Source organism: Callorhinchus milii, unplaced genomic scaffold, assembly GCF_018977255.1.
Source record: "Callorhinchus milii isolate IMCB2004 unplaced genomic scaffold, IMCB_Cmil_1.0 Scaffold12, whole genome shotgun sequence".
Taxonomy (NCBI): Eukaryota; Metazoa; Chordata; class Chondrichthyes; order Chimaeriformes; family Callorhinchidae; genus Callorhinchus; species Callorhinchus milii.
This window is the reverse complement of record NW_024704753.1, coordinates 19757477-19774453: the sequence shown is the minus strand read 5'-3', so window position 1 is coordinate 19774453 and position 16977 is coordinate 19757477. Positions and strand designations below refer to the sequence as shown.

Genomic DNA, 16977 nt, shown 5'->3' with positions numbered 1-16977 from the left:
AGGGAGAGAGGGGACAAAAAAACTTTACATCAAATGAAAGAGCATAAAACCGCCTGTCAGGCTGTGTGTGGAAATATTCTCTTGTTTAACCATCCTGACCTGTGAATTTCCTCTTCCCTGCAGAGGGGAGGTTTCTGAATGACAGCGCTGGGGATTTCTGACTGGAGATAGAATTTTGTTGTTGCCTCCTCACACCACACCAGCAGATTCATTCCCCCATTTGCACCATTGGGTTCACATTTGTTACTGGCTGCAAGATTTATGCAAGTATTTTATTTGCATGCAACTCTTCTAAGCCCTCTGCTGCACTCATGGTTCTTGTTGGCCAATGATTAGCATAATTTCAGTGGAAAAATATCAAGCTGCTTCCAATAACATTGCAGCCCTCAAGGTCTCGGTTACACTGGTCTAACAGAAGACCCTCCTATTGTATCAGTGCTGGGGGTTTGCCTAATGCTAGTCGGCCTCTGATTTTACAGTAAACTGCCTGTTTGGTTTCAGGCCTCCATTGTTTGAGGGGAAAATCTCATCAGTTGCTTTACAGCAAATATTGGGGTCCCAGTACTCTGTAAATAACTGTTGAAAGCAAGAACTCTGATGGAAAGTTGTGTCGGCAAGACGTGAGCACTGAAGCACAGTTTTCTTCCCAAAAACGTTTTGCTTAAGAAAGAATTGTCACCATACAAAATGGTCTGATTATTGTGCTTAAATACTTAATCGAGCTTTGTTCAGCAATTTAACCCTTAAAGTGCTATTTCTAGCATTTGACTGAGTTGCTAACCCTACAGTAAGTGATATATGTGTGCCAATTGCAGATGTGATTGACCAAACTCACAAGATCACAAGACCATTTGGATGATAAAGGCTTTTTATCTTATTTGATCTTATCCTTCCTGAATACTCAACCTACCATCCTCCCTAAAAGCAATCAATCCATTTCTTAAATGAGTCCCGGATCCTAGAATATTTTCCTCATTCCTTTACATCTTGTATCTGTAAACAGAAGACCTATAAATAAGAGGCAAACCTATAAGAATGAAAACTATCACAAGAGAGGTTTGGATGAAGACATTTCTTCAGCCCATTTGATCTCATCCTTACAGATCTCCCACATTGCTGTCCTCCCATTACAGTATCGAGCTGTTTGCGTCCTGGCCTCCAACACCTTCCCTAATAACTCATTCCAGTGGTTAATTACCTTCTGGGTAAATTATTTATTTTCGGTGTCTGACCCAAAATTTGGCTTTACAACCCTAGACCAGAGCCTTCTTGTTGTGCTGTCTTGACACATTCAAACATGGGTTTACTTTCTCAATCTTATTGACAACCCAACATACCTGTATAAGATCCACTGTAAGATATGTCTCTTCAAGACTAAAGAGTTTGCATGTTTAACCACTCATTGCTATAACAGTCAGGATCATCCTCATTGCTCTGCTCTGCCTCAAGGGCCAAGGCAGCCCCTTTAGGTCAGGACGACTGCAACTGTAGGTAATACCCAAGGTCTAGCTGACCAGAGTGCTGCGTGGATGAAATGTCGCTGGAAAAGCTGAGATAAATTAAGTTATATAATGGAAAGGTTTAGTTTACAACTTAGTTCCAGTCCACTTAGGTCCACAAATTTAAACTTCAGTTTGTTTTATGCTGCATTTACTGAACAATGTCTGAAACTAGAAACATAAATAAATTGCAGACTGTTCTGTTTTGAAATGATCATGTTAAACCCAGACAGAAGAAGCTAAAGAGCAAAAAGCATTATGGGCAAAATTTCCATCTAGTTTCTCAAATGTTCAGTGTAGGCAACTGGTTGACGGGTTCATCTGTTGCTGATGCGTTGTTTTGGCTACTGATTAGTGTATGAAAGAGATCTGAAAGTGAAGATGAAAGGTCAGTGGCTGTGCTAATCTTTGTTCGTTTAAAAAGGAATTGGAAGCAGACTGGTTAGGAGACTGTGACGGTAGTAGGAAAACCAAATTCAAGTTGGGCATTCATTTATTTCTTCTATATCTTGTAATGCTAATTTCAAGTGAACTATCTGAACAGCATTTGAGGACAAGTGGAGAGTGGGGGCTGGTGGGGAGGGCGGGTGTAGCAATGGGAGAGCCATTAGCTATGGACTTTTTTTGTTGATGAAGTGATGCTTGATGCTCCAGATCCAATGCTGGACAGCACTCTTTACTTTCAGTGTTTTGTGTTTTTATTGGTACTAGTTCCTTGCCTGAGTAAGTGTGGTCAACCTATTCAACCACCCTCCAATCCTGTTTATACCTGATGATAATCCTTGTGTTCCACCGGGATCTAGATTTATTTACCCTATTCTCTTAGCGCCGCAGACCGTCCAGAAATGGGCAAATTGTTGAATTTCATTTTAATTTTAGAGTCAGTTTTCTGTCATTCTTAAAAGAGCTTGCAAAGAACTGACTTCAAAATTAAGGCTGTATTTAATTTGCCAAATTCTGAAGTGTTGCATTAATAGAGTAAATCTAGACCCAGGTGGAATTTCTACCCTGCAGTCTTTCCTTAAACCCACTTGGTCATTATGGGAGCTATGTGAATGGTTTAAAGCCAGTTTGGGCAGCTATTTCAAATTGTTATTTTTGATAGCAAGTCCGTCTGAATCTTATATAGTTTGCAGCATTATGACTCCTAGTTCTATGTCTTTTTGAAGTCTGAAAGCGGAGAAGGTTGAGTTATACTGGAAACACATTTTCTCCCTAAAGCCTTGTATGTAGTCACATTTCTGAAGCAAAATGAATTGATTAACATCACTGTGTGTCTGAATTTCTTCCTCAATTTACACAGCAAGTTACAGGAAAACACTGTGGGGATTAAAAATTTGCAAAAGTTCTTTTTCTCAGCATAGTTATTAGAGGACTGTTTCTCATTATCCTCCCATCCTTTCTTCCCGGTATCTTGAGTTGCCTCATTTTTATGTATTGCTAAAGGGAATGTGGTTTTGTTAGTCCTGATAATTGGGCTAAGGTATGTTTTGCTGTCTGGAGAGAGGGGGGATGTTCTGTTGCGTCTTTTGCTTTAAAAAAAACTCCCCTTATGCATCTTATTTGTAAGATGTAAATGGATTATGGGGCAAACACTGTATTTGGATTGCTAAGTCTAAGGTGAAATTTGTAAATTAATCAGTGGTCTTTTTGCTTGGCATTTTGACATAATTTTCCTTGATTTTATGTGTGGTTTCTGTTCGCCTAAAATAGCAATAAGCAACAAAATGAACATTTTTACTTAAGACAAGACCATAACAAGAGCTTAAACCCATGCTGGTATTTAATAGAAGCAGTCAACATTTTAGAAGAAAGTAGCTGTAGCGCTTACATGCTTGGGGAAACCACATTTTATACTGAGGATGTGAGACAAACCCATAATGACAAAGAGGCATTAAATCTCATTGGAGGTGCTGATTAATCTAAAGTGAGGCTTGAGTTTTATATCATTTCTTATAAAGCAATTTTCTGCTCAGGATGTTGGTAATTAGTTTAACAATCATACAGAGAAATGCATTTATTGCATCATTTTTATATCCTTCCCACATAGCGTACAATTTCTAAATTTGTTTCCGATTTATGAGTAATTTTCATAGAATCATTGAATCTTACAGCACAGAAGGAGGCCATTCGGCCCATCGTGCCTGTGCCGGCTTTTTGAAAGAGCCACCAACTAGTCCCACTTCCCCGCTCTTACCCTATAACCCTGTAATTTTTTCCTTTTTAAGTATATATCTAATTCCCTTTTGAAAGCTATTATCGAATCTGCTTCCACCACCCTTTCAGGCAGTGCATTCCAGACCGTAACAACAACAACAACTTGGATTTATATAGCACCCTCTCTGTGGTCAACTCTCTGTGTAAAATAACTCTCTGTGTGTGTAAAAAAACAACACCTGGATTTATGAAACCCTCCATGGCAGTTTTGTTTACTGTGAAACTGCAATGGTGTACGTCAATAGAGAAACTACCCCTTTAATTTAACCGTTTTTGAGTTGGAAGCTGCGCTGTCACATTTAACCCGAGTTAAAGATTTGACTACAAGTTCCCAATTTGCCTACTACTTTCAGTAACTTTCTCTTCTCCCTGCACCGCCCCCCCCCCCGCACCCCTCCCCTTCCCCACCGCACCCCCAACAATTTACTTGTCTCAAACCCTTCGCTTGACATAAAATTGGCATTGTATCAATATCACCATGCATCCCTCCAGGATGTGCTATTATTAAACACACCAAACTAAACGTACAGCCACTCCGATTACTCACCAGCCATTGCTGCGGCGCTGTGCACATCTCAAGGAAAAGTTTTGGCTTGTCTCGTTTTGGAGTGGTTGATGAGAGCTTTGGAGACGTCTCGTAGGGATTCTAGAATCCACACAATTCTAACCAGCGCATTCATCACGGCCTTTCCTGTTTCAGAAGCGATGCCAAACTGTCTTGATGCCGGGGAAGTTGTGGGATATGTGCTAATTTTATTTTTGACAAATCTACAGCAGCTCAAGAAGATCTTTATCATAATGATGATAATAATAATAATAATAATAATCACCATCATCATAGTCCTTGCGGTTGATATTTGTACCTTTCGCATTGGGGAGGTTTCAAAGCGCTTCACAGGTTCTACAATCAAGTGCAGCGAATATGTCTTTTGTGGGTGACCAGCGCCTTCGCGTTTTTTTTAAAGCGATCATTTCAGTTCTGAAATGCAGCCGCACTCGTCAGGAATAGAACCAATCTCGCAAGAATGGAAATCATCAACGGAATGCCAGTACTCCAGTGGCGATGGAGCGCAGTAGGGAGGAATGATTGCAATAATAATGATGTACCAATCCCTTGGAAGAGGAGGAACCTTGGTTTAACGTCTTATCCAGAAGTTGCCATCTCTGACAGCGTATCATCTCCCTGGCCCTGCACCAGCATATCAGCATGATGGACTGAAAATGTCTGTTTCTATCCCTTGGGCAGAATTGAGGTCGTGTTTTCACATCTAACTTTTACCCCAAAGATTCTCCAGGTAAACGCACCATTTGCTGTGGCCCCGAGTCACACGTAGAGCAGCGGGAAGGATCAGTGTTTTTTGTACTGGGGTGAGCGAGCCAATCTCAACACATTCAGGGTCAGCGAGGGCAACATTTATCCACGGTTTCCTTTCCTGATTCCTTCCCCCTAACCACTAAAGGTGTGCAAGTGAGAACGTCTGGTGAAAACTGGCTGGGGGCCAGTGAGCTATGTTGGCTGCCACGATTGAACAGTCCAGCAATGCTTGCTGTCCAGGTTGAAGAATGGCCTCTATGGCAAGCTGCCAGCGTGAATCATTACCTTTGGGAGAATTGGGATTTAATCGTGAGCTCACCAGAGCACAGAGAAGGGGGTGGGGAGGCACAAGCCAGTTTTATGTCCATCACAAAAGCTAATATCTGCCCCAGGCACCTAAGACTTAAATATGACTAGAGTCCCCGGTTCCTGTGTGCAGATCCCCATTCTTGACTGCTGTAAGTTTTTAACACCACAAAGCAAATTGCCACGTGGGTGGTCTATCTGTCTGTCTGTCTGTCTGTCCGTTGCATTGCTGGCAGCAGCCATGTGCAATCCCACTACAACACACACAATCCACTGAGAGGATTTGTAAAAAAAAATTTCAATCTTGCTTTGTGAAGGAAAAGTGCAGACTTTGGAAGCACTGTAGAGATTTTTTTAAAAGTGTCTTAACAACTGCAGAATGTCTGTCCAGTGCTTGTTAAAAAGAAAGAACACACTGTTTCAGAAGAGAGCCTGAAGTCCAATTGTGCAGATAATATTGCAGTGTTTTTTAAGATAAGTAATAATAATAATAGTTGCATTTGATACAACGCCTTTCCATGTCTTCGAGAAGTCTCAAAGTGCTTCACAGAATATATTGTAAAGTGAATTTACTGTATATTTTGTGGGCGAAACGCGGCAGCCAATTGCGCACAGCAGCGTCCCACAAACAGCCGTGGATTGAAGTGACCAAATTAATTTTACCCCTGGAAAAGCGATTCGCTAATCGACTAACAACCGGGTTCCTATTTACTGCTGGTAAACAGAGGTTTGTGTGTGGAGTAAGGACACCTGCCTAACGTTTCGTCCTGCCCAGGAATCGAACCCAGGTCCTCTCGCTTGCGAGGCAAGTGCTCTAACAACTGAGCTGCAGGACTCCATAGTCCTGCAGTAAATGGCCAGAATTAGTTAATGGTAAAATGTTCCCAGAATTATAATCTGTTGAAAAAAATTGCATCTGTCATAAGAACATAAGAATTTGCTGGCGAAAGAAGTCCAAGGTCTATCTAGTTCGCCTTCCACCATCCTGGCAGTCTTTTGACATGTCGTGTCCCAAACTATACACTGTATCCCCCAGATATTATTTTATTTTTATTATATTAAGAACATAAGATGATGCTTTCATGATTTAACTGTAAATGGGGGTTTATAACAGGTGGCTGGCAATGCGTAGCTTAATATCTATAGGCCACCCAGGTTGGAAACAAAGCCTCTAGTGAACTGCCTTTCAAATGTTTCACTAACATTCAAGGAGCTTTGAAGAAAACCGAATTGTATAAGTCGAGAGCTGGTCCAAAACCCTGGACACTGATTGTGATAAATTCAGCCTAATGACAATGTATATAATATTACTGTGGGAAGTTTGAGCTGCTCCCCATAACAAACATCTATTCTGTTGTCTGAAGCATGTGCATGGGGAGCGACTGACTAGTGAACGGTTCTGTGGAATCAATCACAGCAGTGAGTGTGTGCAGTGAGACTGGGGTGTAAAATCAAAGAGCTGAAGTCTAACTGTTGACATTTTCTTTGTTAAGGAAAAGCAATCATTTTTGTTCCAGCAGCAGGCAAGCATTTTGTTTTTGAAGGAAATACTATTTGTTTGTACCTGGGTTTATTGAATTCAGAACATGACGACAAGTTGCATTGATACGGTGCCCTGCACACAGGATAGCGTCTCAACAGACATTTGCAACCTGATGGACCTGAAGATTAGGTTAAATCTACTGATGTGTGTTCCTTTCCATCAAAGCCTTGAATTGAAGCATCTCTCGAGATGGGGAGTGTATGATGGATTACAACCTCGGCTTTCACCTTTGGACTGTTGTTTAAATCCAACTCAAGATGGAATGAAAGTCTCCCTGTGACTGACAGCTGCAAAGGTCATAAGTATATAATGAGTTTAAAGTTTCAATCTAGGTCCTTGTGGTTGATGTTCACAGCTCTGCAAATGTCGTCTCAATATACCCGGTAAGAGAAATGGAGATATACTGGCCCAATGGCGGATGATCTAGTGAGTTCCCCCACATTGATACACACTGTAGAGAGAACTTCACTCAATGTCTAACCCATGCTGTGAGTATTTGATGTGTAAATGGTTTAAAAAAAAGGCAGCAATTTCTCTTCTTTGCATTCAAGTTTTGGGATTTACAGCTTGTAGCTGAATCCCCAATAATAAATTCCTTACAATAAGTTTGCTAAACAGTGTGCCTCTTATACAGATGCGGTTATATAGGAATGTACCCTAACCCGTTATACACTAACCATGCTCCACTGTACAATGTGGTGCACCTGGTTGTGAAATGCTCTGTGGAAATTTATTGCAAGTTCTCGTTGTGCTGAGTAGCAATCAAAATTGGCGAGTAACATAACCATTCAGCCAGTTTAGAGCTCAGTCATGTGGGTTATGACAGTGGGGTTAGACACTTAAAGTAACCCTCAAGCCAGAGGTCAGGAACTTAAATACAGGACAAAGCATTCTTGTTTTACCTTGGCTTTACTGGGCTTTAGATACTTAGTTATGAACGTCCATTCAGTATACAGTAACTGTCTGTTTGACTTTGGATCTCTGAAGTCCATCTTGACACTTTAATTAAGTAAATGAGGGGATATTGGGTGATCTTATCCTGATGAACAATGATAAGCTGTTAATGGACAGAAGCATCTTCCATCAGGGGGTTAGGTTTCCCAGTCACAATGCAGTCTATGGTTTGTCTTTGTTGGGCTGTCAGCCTAATGACAAATCCCAAGCTGTCTGCCATGCCAACGCTATCTCGGGGAGCATTAAACTGATCTATTTTGTTGGAACATTTGCAGGATTTAATATTTTTTTAAAAAAAACAGTTGATCAGTGTAGAAGCAGAATGTGGAAAGGCATTGTCGTATAGTGCAGTAGTTTTTGCTTTCAGGTAATGAAACACATCTGTTGAGCGTTTTACTGTCTATCTGAATATAACGTAAGCTTTTGTAGTAATGACATTTGAAAACAACTTTAATGTCATTAGCTCGACTCCGAACAAAGTATCGGTTTTGTCGAGCTGTACATAAAGTATGGTAAGCATGTCAGGAAAACTGTTTTCCTGTATTCTCACAAATGTATAGTAGCACATTGATGGCCTTTGGAGATTGGTTCCAGAAATCAGCAAAATGTTGCGATCCCAACAATGCTGGTTTTGTGTTGGCTCTCAGTGTTGGACACAAGAGATTTCAGGAGAGATGTGGATTTGTTAGCCCCATAACACCACCTAGATATAAAATGTACTCAAACTTTATTTGATTACAGCGAATCATTAATATTAAAACGTTAAAGGACATGCTGATATCCGAGGTGAAATACAGGTATTCTTGCAAAGGGTGCAGTTGGGTCAACGGGTAAACAAAGGCTTTGCCCTGTACCTGCGGAGCGTAGGTTGGACAAATGGAATGCTGTGCGGTGTATGTTCATTGTGTCTGTCTCGCTGGCATTGATCCTCCTACTCGCACGTGCTCAAATGGCTTGGAGCGACATGTTGAATGTGGCTGGTTCCCTTGCATTCTCGTTTTCCCTCCCAGTAATGTATTTTACAAACTGAAGTAGGGCTAAAAGAACAGCTGGAGATGGAAAAGTCCTGTGATTAGCATTGTTTAACTCAGTGGGGGCTTGTAGGTACGTTGTCGGAGTGTTGTCTACAACAGGATTCAGCAATTTCAAAACTACCTGATGTTAGCAGGCAGGAGAGAAAATGTTTCTTCTCTGCTTGACTACCAAAACACACACGTTCGTGTTTACTTTACGTACGCTCTGTATCCTGAATCACAGCAGCATTTATACATAGTTAATTGCATTTAATTTCCTTAATGATGTATACCATCTTTTAAATAAGCTGCTTGGAGCTAACAGAATAGGGTTTTTTCTTAAGACTATAAAAACACTTGCTTCGGTAAGTGCTTATAAATACTTCAAGGAATGGTATTTAAAAAGTAATGGGACCGTTATTGCCTGAAGCTTTTTCCAGCAGAAAGTGGTGAAGTTCCCACATTAAATCAATATTCCACTGATAGTGATATAATATTTATGGTCAGGGTCTGCCTGCTGTTGCAAATAATTTGTAATGCTTGAAGGAACAAAATGGGTTTGTAGTAACTGGGGAAAGTGCAGATTGCTGAGAATAACTTTGAGAGTTTGCACTGACCATTGGGAATTTGATGTTTTCATCTATTCGTCACATAGTGAAATGTACATTGACCTCCCAGGGAACAATACTGTGAATAACTGGCGTTACTCGATCCTGCTATATTTCTGTACAAGCGAATAAATGGGCCAAGTACTATTTGTACAGTAGTCCTATTCAAATGTTAAAAAGGGATATGGCCTGAAATTGACCACACATTTAACAAGTAGCAGCAAATCTGGCAGTCACACAGTCGGAGTTCACTTTGTAAAGAGATTTGGAGTTCCGAAAACGTGACATCTGATTTAAGATTTGGTTACGAATTTGAACATTTCAGACTTCGTAACTGTAATTGTTTTTAACAACAACAACAAAATTCCATGTGTAAAGAGCCTTTCATGTGGGGAGGATGTCCCAAGGCGCTGGACAGACAGAGTTTCGGACACGAGCTGGGGGTCGGGGAGGGGGTGGTGGGGGTGGGGGACTGTGGGAGGGCGGGTGGGGGGAAGCAGGGAGATCGAAAGCATGGTCGAAGAGGAGGGGGCGAGGCGGAGGGACTGCGGGATAGAGTGGAGGTAGAGTGGCAGAAGACCCACACCTAATTTAACCTAATTTACATCTGCAATTCTTCCCAAACTGATTACTCCGAAACCCAGGACAATTCTCACGCAGAATATCAATAAGGGATCTCCCCCCTTCCCTCCTTTATTTCATCAGTCGCTTATAACATATTAGGTCACATTCTATACATCCCAGTAAGTAAAATATTGGATGTATCTTTCACTTTCGTTCTCTGTGCCCTTATTTATGTTTCTGACTGCGCTTTCTCTACCTCCGTTCCGACACTGAATAAAAGTAAGGATGTAAACATTTAACCTTAACGCTGTGGCAAAAAGTGTAATTGTGAGGGTCGTATGCAAGGTTGGTAGGGACTTATTCGCTGTGTGTGTATGTGTGTGTGTGTGTGTGTGTGTGAACCCGTAGCAAGTTAACAGCCTCTCAACTTCTTACTCGGGGATTTTGCTGATATCTCACAGCCTTTACACCCACTTCTGCCGCAGACACTGATGTGTATAAACATCAGCATGAGGAGAACCGGTATTCTTGTAATCCTTTTGTCATTTTACATTGATTATATTTGTCTCCTGGTGATAAATAAGGAGCTAATTGATGATTTCTGTGACACGGACAATCCTGCCTTGTGACGAAGGACAAGATAATAATAATAATCCTTGCATATGACACAGCACCTTATCACGTCTTCGAGACGTCTCAAAGTGCATCACAGGATACTCTGTAAAACGAATTGACTATATATTTTATATTTTACGATAGTACGTGTTTGACCGGAAAGAAATGAACGGTGAGTGAGGAACCTTTGGGATAACTGCCAGGGTATACAGAAGCAGTGTTTTCAAACTGCTTTAGAGCAGCCAAGAAAGAATTGGAGAGGGACGCAGTAGTGGATGCAAAACCCAATGCTAAGAATTCTTCCAATATCATCAGCGTTAGAGTTGTGGAGAGGAAGTTAAGCCCTAAGGGACCCATGGGATTTGAAGTTGAGAAACTAGCAGGAGATAAATATATTAAGAGACTACTTTTTAGAGTTTTACCGGAGAATAGACTAAACATTATGCTGTCCAACATCCTAGCACTTGGTCTGTGAGCTCTGGAACCTTGTCATTAGGAGCCTGGAAACCCATACATTCCCCCAGGAATGGGTGAATTATATCCAGTGTTACAATAAATAAAATTTGGTCACTCAATCCAAGGCTGTTTGTGGGACGCTGCTGTGCGAGATTGGCTGCCGCGTTTCGCCCACAAAATATGCAGTCAATTCACTTTACGCTACACTCTGTGAAGCGCTTTGAGATGTCTCAAAGATAAGGCGCTATATCAAATGCAAGGTTTATTATTAAGGATTATTATTATCCTGGGAGGAGAATTGTCAAGTACTGACTCTCTTTTCGAAGAGTCTGTGGACAGTATTATATTGTGAATCAGATAATAACTTCCACAGTTAAAGAAAAGTCACACCTGGCCAATTCAGATGCTGTTTGATGGCACTGAGGACTATAGTTTATTAGATGACCCAATGGACAGTAAATAGGGCAGGCAATCTGTTTGTATTACAGCTATTGTCTGAAATAGATTACTTTTGCTCGTAGCGGTTTAATTTACGGTTCAGGGCACTTTGAAATACAAGTTAAGATAGATAACCACTTGAAAAAATGCAGACAGAACACAGGCTCCTATGTCGGATGCCTATACGAATAATTGCATACAGTAAACCATTACAGTCTTTGGTCAGATTTATTAGAATATTAGCTTTGTACACATAAAACAGCTTTAAAAATGATGGCCCTGACGTTACAATCAAACGTTCTAAGACCACGACAAAAACCCATTAAGGAAATGAAATGTAGTGCAGAATGTTTAATCTTTTTTTGTGTGCTCCTGCGTTTAAAGGTTGGGGCCAGTGCTGACTGGCTCTGCTTCAGAATCTTGTGAGTGGCATCAATCCATGTAACAGCCAGGAATAACAAGTGTGTGACGTGTCGCCCACAAGATATGCAGTCAATTCACTTTACACTATATTCTGTGAAGCGCTTTGAGACGTCTCGAAGACGTGTTAATAATATAATATTAATAATCCTTGCATTTGATATAGCACCTTATCACGTCATTGAGACGCCTCAAAGCGCTTCACAGAATTTGCTGCAGAATAGGTTGACTGCATTTTGTGGGCGAAACGCGGCAGCCAATTACGCACAGCAGCGAGTGTCCCACAAACAGTTGTGGATTGACAGGAGGCTTAGATAGAGCGGACGGAGAAAGCTTATTTCTGGTGGTCGGGAGGGGTGGGTGGGTGTCTTGAATTCAGTTATAAAATCTGAACTGGTGGGTCCATACTGCAGATTAGGAGGAATTTTTTCACAGGGAGATAAATGCCATGTGGAACTCTTAAAATATTTCTGTGCTTTAGTATATTTTATTGGGTTTGTGAAGTTTTGACGTTTGTTGAACAAATGATGGGGAGGTGGGGAAGGGGTGTTTCAACACAGTTAATGGCTCTGCCAAATGTTAGCAAGATATCTCTGCCGGAGAAGTGAGAGGATAGAGTGAGTGTAGGCCCATCTGTTTGGATAAAATCCTGCATATTTCTTGTCCTTTTGGATCATATCAAATTGATTGCAGATTAAAGAGGAGCTTTGACTGGACTGACTGTAAAATTGCACTGTAAATTTATGTCCTTATTTTAAAAAAAACTGTAAGAGGGCAGAGAGGCTTTTACGGAGCAGTGTTGATAGATTATTTCTAACTGAAAAAGAGAAAGGTGCACTATCTTTTGATCTGGGACCTATTTTCATTTAACAAATAATGCCAGACTAGATTTGTTTCTGATAAGTGTCCAGCTGTTACACGGCTTGGAATAGCCGGACAGTATTGATGTATATTGTAGTCAAAGGTTTGTCAGAATTTATAAATATGTTTGTTTGATATTTATTTTTTCTTGGTTTCTTTTTACACGGTCTGGATCTTTGCCTGTTAAGTGTGTCGTTTCACTTCTAGTCAAATGTTACTTGATTATCGGGGACATTTGTTTTCACTCATTTGCATTTTTTTTCTTTCTTTTCTATCTGTGGCTTCTTTCAAAGCTGTTTAATTCTTCCTGTTCAAGAAAGCCCAAGGTAGTGTAAACACTCCCACATGTAGTGTAAATACTCACCCTTTTATATTTCTTCCCACAAAACCACTCAATTTATCACAATCCTTTCTATTATTTCTATATAATTAAGTATTGGCTTTGCCATGTTTAATGGTAAGCTGAGTTGATTAGACTATCTGCGATAGAGAGGGACGGGCAGGATTTGATGACTGTGGAAGTTGCACTGTTAAATTAAATGTGCTGAACATTTGCTTGCTGTCTCTATCACAGTTGACATTAATTATTGATGGAAGCTGACATGGCGCATGTGTTGGCCGTGATGACTGTAATATAAGATAGAAATTGCAGTGTTCCAGGGAGATTATCAGGGGAAGGACTTGCAGCGTGCAGGTCTATTTATCTGAACCTTTTTATGAAGTAATTGCTTGACTTCTGTAGAGTGTATTGTCTGTCTGGCCTTGTGCGGAATGGAACCATGAGTAGTCACCAGGCTTACTTTTACCGGGTGCCTCCACAGGAACTGCACAGGAGAGCTCCACTGCAGCCCGAGACCGCCAAGACCAAGGCTCTTCAGACTGTCATTGAAATGAAGGTAAGGCCATTTAAGGTCCTTCAGCGAACTAAAGCGGTTTGACATTGAAAAAACTAATGAGCCCCAAGTGTCATTGCTGCTGTGTGTGAACTTGGAATAATTACATCAGTGCGGAGTAGCTGTTGCGCTGCACACATCAAAGCCTGCCTTTAAATTGGATCGGTTTGCTTCTATAGCTGAACGAAAATGCTGCACATCTAAAGCTTAGCAGGAAGTGAGTGAGGGTGTTGTTTCCCAATCTGTATTCAGGGCCAGGATTTGTGCAGACCAAGGACACAGTTAATTCTCTGATGATAACACCCATCTTTCCGATTTCACGTTTTTGCAAGTTTGTTCCACTCCTCCAGTTGTAACAACAGCAATAAAATGACATTTGTATAGGCGCCTTTCACGTCGGGAGGATGTCCCAAGGCGCTAGATCGATCTGCTTAATCCGCTAAATTTTAGGAAAAAAATTGAAAACCCCCGAAGACAATATTTTTCTTTCCTGACAGAAAATAATTCTGTGCCACATGGCTTGAACGATAATATTTTGGTGTGCCCTCAGTGCAACCATAATTGTTAAAGCCATTATCTCTGCTTTCTATCCTGGTAGGATAAATAACCAGGTTAGTGTTAGAATTTCCCATTAAAAGTGATATAGAGATTTTTTCCCACTCTGTAAATTTATATGATAAATACATCTTAAAATTGGCCCATCAGTTCAATGTTGGGTTTCAATAGATCCAATAAATGTTGTTGTGAAATAATAGTCAGGAAAATTTTTAGATCCTTACTTTCTGGGCTACATGGCCAGTTTCCTCACATTGGGAGGAATTATAACATAATTACAATCTTAGAACATAAAAACATAAGAATTAGGAGCAGGAGTAGGCCATTCGGCCTCTCGAGTCTGTGCCCCACCATTCGATAAGATCATGGCTGATCTTCAGACCTAACTCTAATTACCCGCCCTCTCCCCATATCCCCTAATGCCTCTGTTTTTTTAAAAATCTCTCAGTCTCAGCCTTGAAGATGTTCAAGGACTGACATCTACAGCCTTCTGGGGTAGTGAATTCCATAAATTCACTACCCTCTGAGTGAAGAAATGTTTCCTCAACTCTGTTCTAAAAGGCTGACCCTTAATTTTAAGACTGTGACCCCTGGTTACAGATTCTCCCACCGGGGAAACAGACCCTCAGTGACTACTTTACTTTATCAGCCCTTTAAGAATCTTATATGTTTCAATAAGATCTCCCTACTCTTCCTTAACATTGTGGTGATGTGGTTGAGTTTGTATTTGCATTTGTCTTGACAAATCTGAAATGTCTTGGTGCTTGTCAGCTCTGGATGCTTTGATGTTGTCTGCTGTTTGACGTTGTCTGATATACCAAGATGTTAAAGTTGAAATATGCTTGTTAATCTTTCAGGTAAAGGTTGAATTACAGTTGTTTTAATTTCCAGAGCAATTGAACATTGGTTTCTATACATTATTACATAACTTCCTTTTCTCCTTTTAAGTAACTGCTTATCCCTCCACTAGGCCAGATGCCTCGAACCATCTCCGTGAAGCTTTGGGATTTAACTGACTTAATTGAAGATGCTCTCTAGTCATGTAGAGTCTGCTACAAGGCACAAGTTTCATTTGTTATCCTTTAAGATAACAGTTATTTGATTTCCCCTTCGTGGATTTTTTTAACAGAATGTTTCTGATATTATTTAAGCTATGCACCGTTGCTTTTGGCAGTGAAACGAATCTGAGAAGAAAAGAAAAGGACGGGTTTTTATTACCAGCAGCAACAAGAACATAATGAGTCAAAAAGCTTTTTGGCCCATCCAGTCTGCTTCTCCACAGCTCTGATGGTTCCCACCACTCCATCTCCTGGGAAAAGATATTGCTTTTGGAACAATTGTTTGTTTTTTGGCCAGTATGGTAGAAGGCGAACTAAGATGGACCTTGATCTTCTTTCGCCTAGCAAATCCTTACGTTCTTATAACCCGGGGGAGAATCGTGCAAATATTTATTCATTGCTGCGTCTGAATCATTGAATGCAGGGCTCCCCCATACCAGAAGCCCATACTTCTCAGACCTTCTCCACCCACTCACTTCCTAACTCCAGTAGCACACAGATGCTTATGGCCTGCAGAGCGCTTGTTCATTTTAATCTGCACCATTAGCCTTTAAAGGAAATTCTATCGTCGCCTCAATCTTCCACCCCTGCCTGCTTGGTGTCTGACCCCATCATTATGAAGCACTCCGACGCACTCTCCTACGTGAAGGGCACAAAGTAAGTGAAAGTTGTTAAAGGGAATCCCATGAGAAAATGCAGCTATAGAAACAACTATTTGAAATATATTTGAACCAAACTACAGTATAACATAGTTCACCAGGTTAAGTTGGACCTGCCAGATAGGGTAATTGTGACCAGGTGTGATTTCCAGGAAAGCCTTATTGCCTGGTGATAAGAGGCTTAAACTATCTGTAATCCTCCCAAGGGTTTAATATTTAAAATTCCCACGTTCTGCAATGACCATTCTTTTGCCCAAATAAGTGCACAGAATCAGTGCACGTCAGTACCTTTCAGAGTAATCTTATAACTATATTAATATTATTTCAGTTGCAACTAAATCCAGTGTCAGGCTGCTTAACTTATTCCCTGTTTAAACTATGTGCAACACTTAAATCCATCCCTGCTCCAGCGGTGGAAGCTATATTCCAGCAGTATAAACACAGCATAAATCAGTCGACAAAACCTGATTCTCCAACCTTCAAATGCAGGTTATTTTGAATAGTAAATCTATAAATTCGGAACAAAAGGGTTAAATAACTGATGTGTGGTCGTGATCTCGAGCATATGCTATCAATATTGTTGAGCCTATCTTGAGCTAGCCACCATGGCAACAGAGCCTTATGGAGGCCTATCAGTTTTCATGAAAGAATTGCCTACAGACTTTCCTCAGCTGGGTTGAGCTCCATCCAATGTCTCTTATTTCTCTGGTTGATTTTACGCAGCCATGTATATTTAAAACTCCAAAAAGGGAATTTCATGTAATGTTTTATTGAACTGTTTCCCTCCTTGTTTTCCTTCAACACACCATTTATTACTGATCTCGAGTACCGCATCTCCCGTCACCGTTTACCCCCCCTCCCCTTCCCGGTACAATACAGCATCATCTTTTCTTTGCCTTAAAACCAAATTGCCTATGAATTCTTCCAACTGGTGAGTAGGGTTTGGGCTGTTTGGTATGATTGCTTTCAGAAATGCTATGGCGGCAGGAAGAGCAAGAGGCGT

The 16977-nt window shown here is 40.8% G+C and overlaps 1 protein-coding gene across 2 annotated transcripts in view; it reads left to right on the top strand.

The window, feature by feature from the left end:
• The window catches only part of LOC103176771 (ERC protein 2), a 299917-nt gene that overhangs the window by 39756 nt on the left and 243184 nt on the right, over positions 1-16977 (top strand). For both annotated transcript variants that reach the window (XM_007890526.2, XM_042339596.1), the window contains one exon: positions 13631-13705. In XM_007890526.2, the coding sequence (XP_007888717.1) occupies positions 13631-13705 (75 nt within the window). The remainder of the gene's footprint in view (positions 1-13630; positions 13706-16977) is intronic.